This window comes from Physcomitrium patens, chromosome 24, assembly GCF_059467195.1.
Source record: "Physcomitrium patens ecotype Gransden chromosome 24, ASM5946719v1, whole genome shotgun sequence".
Lineage (NCBI taxonomy): Eukaryota > Viridiplantae > Streptophyta > Bryopsida > Funariales > Funariaceae > Physcomitrium > Physcomitrium patens.
The window spans coordinates 13,430,818-13,443,577 of record NC_143433.1 but is presented as its reverse complement, the minus strand read 5'-3'; the positions used below and the strand labels follow the sequence as shown (position 1 = coordinate 13,443,577).

The 12,760-nt window shown below is 43.7% G+C and overlaps 1 protein-coding gene and 2 long non-coding RNA genes across 6 annotated transcripts; all 3 read left to right on the top strand.

Annotated features, from left to right (window-relative positions):
• The first annotated feature begins 502 nt into the window (after positions 1-502).
• On the top strand, positions 503-1,686 carry LOC112276924 (uncharacterized). The gene is made up of 3 exons (XR_002968203.3): positions 503-800; positions 1,130-1,214; positions 1,409-1,686. It is a non-coding gene; the product is annotated as an uncharacterized LOC112276924 (long non-coding RNA).
• A 384-nt stretch (positions 1,687-2,070) lies between these two features.
• On the top strand, positions 2,071-3,356 carry LOC149986446 (uncharacterized). The gene is made up of 3 exons (XR_016500497.1): positions 2,071-2,445; positions 2,766-2,810; positions 2,963-3,356. It is a non-coding gene; the product is annotated as an uncharacterized LOC149986446 (long non-coding RNA).
• A 401-nt stretch (positions 3,357-3,757) lies between these two features.
• On the top strand, positions 3,758-10,275 carry LOC112276683 (paired amphipathic helix protein Sin3-like 4). Of its 4 annotated transcripts, none has more exons than XM_024508227.3 (6): positions 3,758-4,354; positions 4,685-4,829; positions 4,971-5,925; positions 6,051-8,272; positions 8,597-8,957; positions 9,259-10,275. In XM_024508227.3, exons 3-6 carry the CDS (start codon positions 5,114-5,116, stop codon positions 10,028-10,030), a joined length of 4,167 nt encoding a protein of 1,388 aa, XP_024363995.1. In that variant the 5' UTR covers positions 3,758-4,354; positions 4,685-4,829; positions 4,971-5,113; the 3' UTR covers positions 10,031-10,275. The 4 variants fall into 4 exon arrangements, with proteins under 4 accessions (XP_024363995.1, XP_024363992.1, XP_024363994.1 ...); XM_024508224.3 differs by having other exon boundaries at positions 3,761-4,354; positions 8,591-8,957; XM_024508226.3 differs by having other exon boundaries at positions 3,761-4,354; positions 4,666-4,829; positions 8,591-8,957.
• Positions 10,276-12,760: the final 2,485 nt, after the last annotated feature.

Genomic DNA, 12,760 nt, shown 5'->3' with positions numbered 1-12,760 from the left:
TATTTAAAAAAAAAACCGTACCTTAGTTACAATCTGTAGTTTGTAAAAAATTTGGAACTTGATCAATTCATAATAATTTCTCAAGATTTTTATTATATATATATATATATATATATATAATTAATTATATTCAAATTTGAAGGGGGCCTTTTTTAATGGATACAAGCGAGAGACGAAAGAGCAGGAACGGGCTGCGGTGTGAACACACGATCAAAGCTAAGACAATTGAGCAGGAACGAGCTGCTGTGTGAACATGCGACTAAAGAAGAACAAAAAATTTGAATTTGTTGCGGTGTGAACACGAAATAAGAGCCATGACAACACAATCGGAGAGCCTTCAGGAACGGGGTTGAATGAATGAATGAATATATCAATGGATAGATGAATGAATCGGAGTGCGAAGGAAGGAGCCCCGCAAGGAAAGGGAGCTTCCATCACTTGTGTAGCAAAGCAAAAGCAAAAGTAAAAGTAGAGTAAATTAGGGCTTAACACTGACTACATTAGAGAGAGAGAGATTCACCGTGCTGCTGCTGCGTTGATTCTGATCACGCCTTTCACGTAACCATTCCATCCATCACTCACAGTACCATCGTCAAACTTATTCCAAACTTATTATTCTATATTCCTTTATTTGCGTCGAAGGCGGTCCCGGAAACTGAGTACCGAGGTTGCCGAGGAGGAAGAGGAGGTGACGGTGCGCTGTTGAAGCTTCACCGGCGACGTGGAAAGTGAACATTTTTTTTTTGTTTCATCTAGCGTGATCTGATTACCCCTTTCAATTCCGTCCTCAAGGATTTTGTGTAAGCATGCGCGATGTTTCACCTCTTGTTTTGTCCTTGACAATCGGCGCTGCATGTATTGACTGCCACACTGTAGGGAGACTCGAGTCATTTTGTTTTTTCGGGATTTTTAGTTTCCCGGGGCCAGGAGGTAGTGCGAACGTCGATTGTGCACTGATCACTCTCGATCGTGTTATCGAGGAACTGAATGTATAGGATTTGCTTTACAGTCGTGCATGCAACCAATGTCACGTTTGGGAACTAAATTGTACATTGACTCTGTTTGCTTCGGTCTGGATTGGGCAATGGCATGCCACTGTTCTTATTCTTGTCATTGGTTGTACCTACAGGCTGGCCACAGGAGCTCATGCAAGTCAGGAGAATATGTGCAGCAGGCTAAAACAGGAGATTTACTTGCTTTCCTCCGGGAAATAGGTACACTCGGAACCTCTGTGTCTTTCGATAAACTCGTTTCCTTTTTCTCTTATTCATAACTCTTTCAGATCATTTTCTTAGAAGTTTCTATCAACGTTCATGGAGATATCTTTAATGCAAGCTTCGTTGACCGTCTGTCTCTTGTCTTGGTTTGATTCTGGTTTGGTGTACACTTGGTTTGAAATTCTTGTCAGGAACAATCGATGGAAGAAGATTCCGTGACCCCTAGTCGTTCTCGTCGATTCGGGGTTATCGGAGTTAAAGTTGCTGGTGCTTGAAGTTTTTAGTATTGTGAGACATTTTTATCTCTCATGCTCGTTCTGACTTTTCGAGCATTGACGTAGAACTGGAGCTTGAAAGTTTAGGTTACAACCCTTTTGCCCGAGCAGGGCGACATGGAAATGTAAGCTAAAATTTGTTTCATAATACCAGATTGCCTTCTCGTAAGCGCACGAGCAAATTACACTCAGAAGCCTGCCAGCTTTGTCCACTTTTCTTTACAGCAGTTTTGTTGCTTGCACACCACAGATCATAGTGTCTGTCTCTCGCGAAAATAATACAATCTTCGAGTTCCGCAATCTCCGATGCTTTCTCCGCTTCCAAGAGCATTCAAGGTATTTTGGATATGATTTTATTTCCTTTTGGTTCTTACTCCACAAATTACAACTTGTGTGTTGGTATCAATGATGTTTTCGATTTGTCTAGACTGTTGGTTTTCAGTGCACTTATCCTCACACAAGGTCGTCACCAGCATCATGCTTTGGAGCAACGGCTACTAGTGGCTAAATTATTGCAAACACGAGTAAACTCGCGATTTTGTATTACGTAACGAATCCGTGAGGTGTAGGTGGTTCAGAGCTTTCATTTGTGATAGGATGCGTTTGTTCTCTTTTATCATTTCCTCAGCGTTGTTACAAACCGGTTCCCATTGCCAATTCACTCGTGTAGATTTTTTTTTAGCAATTCAGGAGGTCGTGAGGTTGATCTACAATAGTGGTGATCAGTTTATAGCCGTGTTTAGCTCATGAAGTTCGTGTTGCGTGGCTATAAGATAGAAGACGATGTTTACAGCCTTAAGTGCAAGAAAGAGGTGACTCTGTCACTTCGCGTTGCATATCATGGCAAGGTTGATGTTCGGATCGAGAGACTGCTTATGTATATGTATCCATTCAGGACTGCTTCACAAGCACAGCATTGCGGCTCATCGTCCTCTCCACCTCACCCTCGTTAGGTTTGTTTTACAGCTTCAGTCTTTCAAATTGCATCTTGTAGTGCTCGAATATCTGAGCGTTGGATGTGTTACAGTTTGTAACTAAGGTATAAGCCTCATTTTTAACACGTTCAATTCCGCCACTGGTGTTGAACGGCGAAGATTTTGGGTGCCTTAGTTACTCTGCACCATAGGTTATATTGATATTGTGGATTCATAAACTGATCCATGAGCAATGGACTCTCTATTAACATGTACATCCTGCTCCACTGGTTGCGTGTGTGATTTATCAATTTGGCATATAGATGTGTACATCCTTGACATCTGACATGATGTAGCAGGGATGATCGTGAGGACTATTTGTTGCGATGCTCGCTTTTTAACTGGTAATTTGCCATGACTTCACCTTTCTTTGACCTATATCTTAGCCAGACTCTTGTGATTATCTAAACAATGTGCATTCGGCACCTATACCGTTGGTTCTTGCGAATCTGCGTTACTTTCAAGACCATGACATTCGTTGGTTTTCATTTTACAGTGCAGCCAAAAGCGGTGATTAAAATAAGAAGGCTTTGGACTTATTCCAATCTTGTTGTATGGGGCTGACTTCAATGTCCATCACATTCACCTTGATTCAAGACTCTCATGCATTCCCTTAGGTCACAGTAACTGGCAACGCAGGAAGTGTTAGACTCGCGACATTTCTAACATCAGCAGGGTCACAGAACCGACGCACTTTGTAAACTTCGAATGCAGGCATCAATCGAATTGGGTGCTAGAGCTACAGGGAAGCTAACGTAACGAGTGTATCCTTGAGGTCATATGAGATTGCACCCGATTGGGATCTATCTATCTTGCTCTACGGTGCTCCACGGGAGCACATGGCAGAGCATGGCAAAGGATGTCTTTACTGAGACATGGACAACGTGCATCCGTCTTTTTTTCCAATTTCAATTATTGATCCACACGTAAATTTCCTCCAATTGAGCCAATGCTTCAATGTCAAAACTTGTGCACTGCATTCCTTCAAATTACTGAATACAGACCATCGGTAAACTATTTGCAGAGGTGGAGTTCACGTATCCGACATTTACAGTTGAGATATCCTTCATCCCTTTATAACATTAAAAAATAATAATAACATTAAAATGTAAGTTACAACATCAATAAACATAAGCTATTCATCGTATGAACCACCACATCGAATCTCATTTGCGAAGAAAAGCAATTTGTGTTACTAGACTAGCGATTGGGTATCTGCCAAAACAATCTAACTGGTTCTATTGTTACAGTTGCCGCATACAAAAAGCATCGAGAAGGAGAAACGTCATACACAATAAAAAAGAGATATATATTTGGCCGGGGATGGTCGAAAAGGGAGGCAAAAAAGAGTCCGTGCCTGGGAGTTCGGAGAAATCGTCTCTCGGGCTGTGATCCGGATGGGGATGCCCACAAATATAATTTTCATTCTGAATGACGGTGGGCCAGCCTTGCGAGATTGTTGAACGCAGCAGCAGCAGAGATTAACTTCGTACGCACGAGACAGTGGCAGGCAAGGCAGGAAGGAAGGGAGGAAGGAAAGGGAAGGCTGTGTGTCTGCGGAGGAGCCAGGCGTTCTTCTTCCTATAAACTCCCCCTTGTGCGCTTCTGGTCTGTTTGTTGCTCTCTTCACTATGTGCGTTACGCCCCATGGTCTCCGCACCTCTTGTTGTTCTCCATGCTGGATCGCTCCCTCCCTCCCCCCTTCTCTGTAAACCCTACCACGATGCGGCTGACTCACTGTAGGAATCGTTAGAATCGCTCAGACGCTGAGGTTTATTTCCCACTCGCCACGCGAACCGGTGCGGTTGCGAGAGAATTGTGTTGCTGAGTGCTCATCGGGAGGTAGTGCATCGACGTTCCCATTGGATTGCGGGAGTGGATGTGAGAGGTAAGTGGAGTTCTCTGCATGTAGTGAGGTGTTTCGCTGGTGGTGGTGGTGTTCGTTTCTATTGCAGTGTGCGAAGGAGAATTTTTGTGGAATGGCTCCTCGTTGTATTGTTTTATTTTGTCTTGTCTGTTTACTTGTCTGTTTCTTTTTCTTTTTTCTTTTTTTGTATGTTTTTGTTTGTTAGGGGTTGTAAGGAGGGAGCTCTGGAAGTTTTGGAGCTGTGGAGAAGGTAGGGAGAGAGGTGCCTGAGAGGTTTGTGTTTCGGTTTTGATTATGTGTTTGTCGGGAGAATTAAGGCGGTTTTTCTGAAGTGGTTGGATGGAATGACAGGACAAGTGGTGCTTGGCGCTGCGGTTGGAGAGGATTGGCAGTTTTAGCTCTGCTTTTTCTAGTTCTCTGTGGTTGCAACCTGGTTGGAGCGTTGCCTGGACTGCCTGAAAGACACTGTGATTTGAAAGCACCGGGTCATTTGCGAGTAGGGAAAGAATACCCACGATTGTCGAGCGCCGTTTTCGTTTTTCTTCCTTTTTCTCTCCCCCCCCCCCTTTTTTTTTTTTTTTTTTTTTTTTTTTTTCCTGTTTTTGTGTTTTGATTATTTGTTTGATAATGGTTGCAGATGGTGGAGGTTTGATTCAAGGCGGTTCATTGATCTTGGTGTATTAGCCGTAGGAGATGGGTTATTCGGCGTTAGGGTGTGAGGTTGTTCGTTTTTAAAGTTTTCTATTGTTGTAAAAGAGGGTTGAGCGTAGCCTTGGAAACATGAAGAAACGAGAGAGAGGGGACGATGAAAATGGTCTTCCGCAAGGGAAACGAACCGCGGGACCTCAGGTAGGCGAGGCTTCTGAAGCCGTCACAAACAATAATCTGGCGGCTAATGGACAGCGACTCACAACTGATGATGCGCTTGCGTACTTGAAAGCCGTGAAGGAGAAATTCAAGGATGACAAGGCTAAGTATGACGAGTTTTTGGAGGTAATGAAAGACTTCAAAGTGCAAAAGGTAGATACTGCAGGCGTGATCAGCCGCGTGAAGCAGCTGTTCAAGGGGCATCCGCAACTAATTCTCGGTTTCAACACTTTTCTTCCCAAAGGATATGAGATCACGCTGCCGGAGGAGGAGAAACCTGCGGTGGAGTTTGATCAGGCGATCAATTATGTGAACAAGATTAAAGCTCGGTTTGCAGCGAATGAGAGTGTTTATAAGCAGTTTTTGGAAATTCTAAACTATTACCGGAAAGGTAACAAGTCCATTAATGAGGTGTATCAAGAGGTGGCTAGACTTTTCGCCAACCATCCTGATCTGCTGGAAGAGTTTACATACTTCCTGCCTGGGACGAGTGGTCCGTCGATGGCAAACGGTCATTCCAATGTTAAACCCATGCAGCATAATGCCCGCCAACGAGATGAGAAAGGGTTTGCATCAAGCGCAAAACCATCGAATGACAGGCTCGTAATCTTGAAGAAGGAAAAGTCTTCCAGTGTGCCTGGCGAGCGAAGTCGAGAACGCGAACCTGAACGTCGTCCTGAAAGACCTCGGAAAGTAGGGGACAAAGCAGAACGGAAGGAAACATGGTACGTTGCGATCACACATCCCACCTAGTATGGTTAAACCTCGTCGTTGTCTCGCAGCATGTCGAAGAACTGCATGGCCATTTCCAGTTTTTTTTTCTGATTTGGTTCCTGAATTGTGAGGACAGGGACCGGAAGGATAGGGTCGATAGGGAGGAAGGAAGTCGGGACAAGGAGAAGGAATTCGTGGAACAGAAGCCCGCGAAGAGAGCGTCTGCTCGTACAGCAAGTGATGCCATCAGGAGGCAGTCTCAGGCCGGCGAGGTAGGTGAGGGCTTTTCTGGGCCTGTCCCCCAAGCTTCGACGGATGACAAGAAATCGGTCAAGGGCGTGATCGGCGTGCAGTACCCATTTTTCGACAAGGTGAAGGCCCGATTGCGTAGTCGGGACACATACCAGGAATTTCTAAAATGCCTGAACATCTTCAGTCAGGAAATCATCAGCCGCGACGAGCTGCAGAGCCTGGTGGGCGACATTCTGGGGAAGCATGCGGATCTGATGGAGGGATTCACTGAGTTCCTGACGCATTGCGAGAATGTAGAGGGTTACCTGGCAGGAGTGTTCAGCGGGCGCAAGCTGGGAGAAATTGCGGAGGGGGCACCTGTGAAGGACGTGAAGACGGAGAGGGATGGCGATCGGGAGAGGAACCGGGAGAAGGAGAAGGAGCGGGAGAGGCAGCGGGACACCAAGGAGAGGGATCGAGATGTGAAGCCATCGCAGGCAGCGAAGGAGGGGGGTCACAAGGTGGTGTCAAACAAGGATAAATACATCAACAAGCCGATCTCGGAGCTGGACCTGTCGAACTGCGATCGGTGCACTCCGAGCTACCGGCTGCTGCCGAAGCATTATCCTCGGCCGGTGTCGAACCATCGCACGGCACTGGGGAACTCGGTGCTGAACGATAGCTGGGTGTCGGTGACGTCGGGGAGCGAGGACTACTCGTTCAAACACATGCGGAAGAACCAGTATGAGGAGAGCTTGTTCCGGTGCGAGGACGATCGGTTCGAATTGGACATGCTGTTGGAGGGGACCGCAGTAACGGCGAAGCTGGTGGGAGACTACATTACGAAGCAAGAGGAGCAAAACGGGAAAGCGGAGGCATTGCCTCCGGTGGACGAGTTTTTGTCAGCGATTAATTTGAGGTGCATCGAGCGGATATACGGGGACCATGGGCTGGACATGCTGGAAGCTGTTCGGAAGAACACGAGCCGAGCGATGCCCGTGATACACTCGCGTCTGGTGCAGAAGGAGGAGGAGTGGACTCGATGCCGGGAAGAGATGAACAAGGTGTGGTCGGAGGTGTACGCGAAGAACTGCTACAAGGCCCTGGATCACCGAAGCTTCTACTTCAGGTCACAGGACAAGAAGGCCCTGAGCACGAAGGGGCTGCTGGCAGAGATAAAGGAGGTGAGCGAGAAGAGGAGGAGGGAAGACGACACGATGCTGGCAATGATAGCCGGCAATCGGAAACCTTTGCTGCCGGATCTGCGTTACGAGTTCAGCGACCCGTCGATCCACGACGACATGTACCAAATCATTAAGTACTCGTCGGAGGAGATTAGTAGCTTGCCGGACCACACTGAGAAGACGATGCGGATGTGGAAGATGTTCGTGGAGCCAGTACTGGGCGTATCGTCGCGTTCGCAGCGGGTGGAGGACGTGGAGGAGGGGGTGAAGGAGAAGGCCTTGGAGAGCGAAGGCGGGGACGGGATTGGTGGAGAGAGTGCTGGCAGCGAAGGGAATGGGAGGAGCAGCCCCGAGGATGGAGGCATGAGTTCGGAGAGGGAAGGCACCACGAGCAGAGGTGCGGAGGTGGTGGGCGTGGAGGGGTCCGAGGGTCGGGTGATGGCAGGCACAACGAACGGAGCAGCGAGTGGTGGGGAGCGAAATGTGGGAGGTAATTCTGTTGTGGAGAATGCACGAGTAGAAGCGGACGATCGTGGCAGTGACGGGGCAAGAGAAGGTGTGGCAGTGGAAGGTGGGGAGGGCACGGCTGCTCGGACGGAAGGGTCGGGGTGGTTACACGGTGGAGGCAACGGGGCTAAGCAGAGCGGCGGGGCAGCGGGGCGAGGCGAAGTGGGAGTGCGGGCAAATGCTGGGCTTGGCGAGAATAGGGGTAGCAGATCGGTGGCGGACGGCGGCGGTTTGTTGATGGACAGCAATGGCAGCGGGGGTGGTGAGGCAGTAGATAGAGAGGAAGGAGAGCTATCGCCTTGTTCGGAGCAGGAAGAGCGAAAGAAGCCAAAGTACAGTCCACGGCGGGGAGGGGAAGAGAACGGTGCTGTGAAGTTATTCGGTGGTGAGGAGGATGCAGAGGGCGTGGGTCTGAGGGAGATGGAGCATGAGCAAGGTAAGCGTGGTTTGCGGGCATGGGTGATGAATTGGAAGGTTGTAGTTTGGGTGCTGAGTGAAGCGATTACATCGCAGGAGGTTATGTTATGTGTATACTTTACCAAGTCGTGAAGAATTGAGACGTGAAGCGCAGTGGACGCAAGATGTTGGCGGCTGTGAAGCCATGACTGATATGGTATCGCCTTGTGTGACTGGGCATGTAATAGCGTTGTTTGCAGAGGTTGGTATTGTCGAGTGGTGGTTGGTGTGTGGTTGCGCCAGCAAAGCAGAGTAACATAGGGCTGTGGTTGACGATATTGTTTTGGCGTGTGTGTAGATGCAGATGACGAAGGGGAAGAAAGCGCCCAGAAGTCGAGCTCGGGCAGTGACACTCCGTCGGAAGTTGGGGAGGAGGTTTCGGCTAGTGAGCAGTCTGGGGATGAACACTCGGAGCATGAGGAGGAGGAAGAGGAGGAGGAACAGGAAGGGAAGGCTGAGAGCGAAGGGGAGGCGGAGGGTATGACAGATGTGGACGATGGAGACGGGGATGGGAACTCGTCACTGGCAGATTCGGAACACTCGTACGTACACTGCAAGCCGTTGGCAGCGTACCCTGGGTTCGGTGCAGGCTTGGCGGGGGTGTCGCAATTGAAGAAAGACGGAAGGATATTTTACGGGAATGACACGTTTTACGTCCTGTTCAGGTTGGGCTTGGAATTCTTGGTGGATTGTTTGGTACTGGCGGAGTGCGAGTGAATTTCAGATAAGCAGAGTCCTTGTTAAGGGGGTAGTTTTTCGTTTGGGAGGAGTGTTTAGCACAAAGAGTTCGTTGGACGGAATGTTGGGCGGAGCAGAGATTGTCATATGAGTTGCTGTTTGTTGTTCGTGGTGGCGGGGCGGCGGACTGTGTGGATGCGGTTGTGATGTTTGTTTCGAGGGTTGGAGTGGAATGTGTGCGATGTTAGTGGCAAAGAAGTGTGTAACGGAGCTAGTTTGTGCGCGCAGGCTTTACCAAACCCTGTACGAGCGGCTGCTGTCGGCAAAGGTAAATGCAGAGCTGGCATCCAAGAAGAAGAGCGGCGATGGTGGCGACCCTCCGAACTTGTATTCCCGTTTCATGCAGGTGCTGTACGGGTTGCTGGACGGTTCAGTGGACAATTCGAAGTTTGAGGATGAGTGCAGGGCAATCATTGGCACGCAATCGTACATACTGTTTACGCTGGACAAGCTGATCTTCAAGCTGGTGAAACAACTGCAAGCTGCAGCGACGGACGACGTAATGCATAAGCTTCTGGCTCTGAATGCGTATGAGAACGGGCGGGAAGCTGTGGATGCGGTGTACTACGCAGATGCTTGCGTGGTGCTGCACGACGAGAGCATATACCGTTTTGAGCAAAGGTCGAACCCGAGCGAGTTGCTGATACAGCTGATGGAGCATTTGGAGGTGCCCGGGAACAGTTTGGAAAGCTCATTCCAAAAGTACTTGGATCGGTTTTTGACGTCTGTACCATCAAGCAAGCGCGGGCAGGTATTCTGTGCACGGAATTTGAAGCGGATGCGCGTTGAAGAGGATGCGGATTACGGGGAAGATGTGAACATACTGAACGGACTGGAGATAAAGATGTCATGTCGGACGTCAAAAGTGTCGTACGTGCTGGACACGGAAGACGTATTTTGGAGGTCTGTGCCCGGGGGCAAGAGACGGAAGGCGACGGTGGAGTCGAAGAGGAGGGGTCAATTTCACAAGTGGATGCAAGAAACGGAGGTGCATAAATGATCACGATCCGAGCTTGGTGCACAGTGTGAACTTAGTGCGTAGTGCTTACGATTTAGTTTATTTGGGGATCATTGTTTCTCATTCTAGGCACGTTGTTGGACCTCTTCTTCAAGCTGTCATTTGATCAGTTGCAGTTTGATTCATCATCTTCTGCAGCAGAGTTTTGCGGGAGTCGGTTCAAGTGTCTTGCTCTACTGTAAATTATTTTTCTTTTCTTTCCACAATTTCTTTTTCTTTGTTCTCTAGATTTTCTAGACCCAAGTGTATGCCCTGCTGAGTATTGGCTTTGTTTTGTTGGATGTGTAACCCTTGCTTCTCCACCTTTGCAATGCTGCTGCATTTTTTCAAGCATGTTCATGCTTTCAGTCTATCCTTGGTCGAGCTACGTCTCTTTGCGGATATGTAGTTTACTTGGTGTGCATATGCAGTTTACTCACTGAAATGTCGTGTACATGCCTCAGCAAGTAGAAACCTTTGCTGCGCCTTTCACCACTGCCTACTTTCGTGAGATCATACAAGAGTTATCTGTACTCTTTTTAACTGTTGATACGCAAGGCTACACTAGTTTGGAGTTGGGACGAAAACCTTCAACCCTCTTCCAAATGTTTTTCATGGATCTTCTCACACCGTTCCGATAGTTTGTCTTTATCACAGAAAGGCGAACTATTTCACTTCCAACGCTAGAACCACTCACTGGGTTGAATTGTCTACTATGTTGGATGCTTCATGAAATTCCCTTTTTTTTCTTTTTTTCTTTTTCTTTTTTGGTATTTTGTAATTGATTTTGTATTTGATAATTGAGGGTGATACCATAGTATTTTATTTTATTTTATTTTATTTTTTTAATTTCAGATGAATTACAATGTGTAAAAGTCTGTACTTCATGCACTTACTAATAAAAATGGGTCAAGTTAAAAGTTCATTTTCATTTCACTTTAGTATATTTTAGAAAACTGAATCCGATTGGTATGCATCTCCAAATGGCTAAAAGAACAAAGATGAAATGTTTTGTTTATTTAAAGACTTGTTGGAACTTGTGTCTTGGAACTAGTTAATCGTTTAAAGTTATAAGACAAACTTGGTGTTAGATTTTAGGGAAATTTCATATATACCCAACAAATATCCTGAAATATCAAATAGCAAATGCACCTTTCATGTATAATAGTATTTCACCAAAAGGGGTATATTTGTTATCATAAAAAATGTAAGAGTATTTTTGATATTCCAAGATATTTGAGGGGTATATATGAAAATTTTCCTGGATTTTATAACATGTATGGTTTATTTTGACTGCATCTATATATTATAAAATAGATTAATCTAATGTAAACTATAATAATGATAAATGTTTTAAACAAAAAATTAAAAATATATGTTAGAGATTGTGTTATTCTTTTTGTCTTGACGTCTTAGATTTTAAATTTCAACAGATTTAAATTCAAAAATATCTAAAGATAGATTCTCTTTTTAAAAAATTAGATTTTTTTTGGTTTTGTTAGCATGTGTTCATTATAAGTTATACTATATATATATATATATATATATATATATATATTCGCACTACAAAAATATGATAATTTTTTTTTTTTTTTTTTAAAAAAATCTATCTTAAACAACATTTTTTTATTTCTTATCTTATAAATGAAATTGATTCTAAATAAATTTACTGTAATAGAATTTAGAATCATAAAGCGGGTTTAACTAATAAGGCATTAATTGGAATTTAATTCTTAATTTATAGTTTTGTATACATTTATGTGTAAAGTTGTAAATTTTTAAAAACTATTTTAAAAATACCAATAAAGTTGGCTACTATATCAAGACACCTACTACAGTTGGCTGCTAAAAGTTTAGTAATATTAATAATTTTGTTTGTTACTAAATAATTTTTTTTAGAAACAATTTATTGTTGTTTAGTACCTGCAATTACTAATAAATATATATATTTTCATCTTATTATCAAGGTATTTTTCTTTAATCTTTATTATGCATCAAATTTGAGAAGAAAATTATATATATATATATATATATATATATATATATATGTAGACATTTTCAATCTATAAATTTATGTATATATATATATATATATATATATATATATGTAGACATTTTCAATCTATAAATTTATGTATATATATATGTATATACACATACTTAAAATAATTTACCTAAAATTTTAATTTTCAACAAGTATATTTACTTAAGAAGAAGGCTATATATATATATATATATATATATATATAGAATCTTTGATGTCCTAGAAATAACATAAAATCAACATCTCTTAATATAATTTTTTCAAGTTTGTCTGTGTCTATTCTCTAATTCAATGACACATTTTAAAAAACACATTTATAATTCATAAGATAATTGGAACTAATATAACTTCAAATCCTATTAGAAGAGTATGATATAAAGATATTTAATTGCTTGATATAAAAAGTTTAAAATCTAATTTATAAAATATTTTTTAATGATTTGCACCATTATATTGGTTAATTTAATTATTTTGGTTCAAAGATTAAATCTTGCAATTATATTTTATTTAAAATATATATATATATATATATATATATATATATATTCACACACACATATAGATAAGAATAACATGTTTAGAATAACATGAATTTTTACATAATTAAAAATCTAATTATCATACATTAAACCTTTTTTAACACACTGATTTTATAAGATTAATTTTGCAATAGGTTGTTAGTACTTTTT

What these genes read in the sequence shown, in the direction of transcription:
- LOC112276683 (XM_024508224.3), top strand. Translation starts at nt 5,114, where the DNA reads ATGAAGAAACGAGAGAGAGGGGACGATGAAAATGGTCTTCCGCAAGGG. An exon ending in GCAGAACGGAAGGAAACATG is followed by an intron (nt 5,926 to 6,050) that starts GTACGTTGCGAT and finishes TTGTGAGGACAG; the next exon opens with GGACCGGAAGGATAGGGTCG. An exon ending in ACGTTTTACGTCCTGTTCAG is followed by an intron (nt 8,958 to 9,258) that starts GTTGGGCTTGGA and finishes TTGTGCGCGCAG; the next exon opens with GCTTTACCAAACCCTGTACG.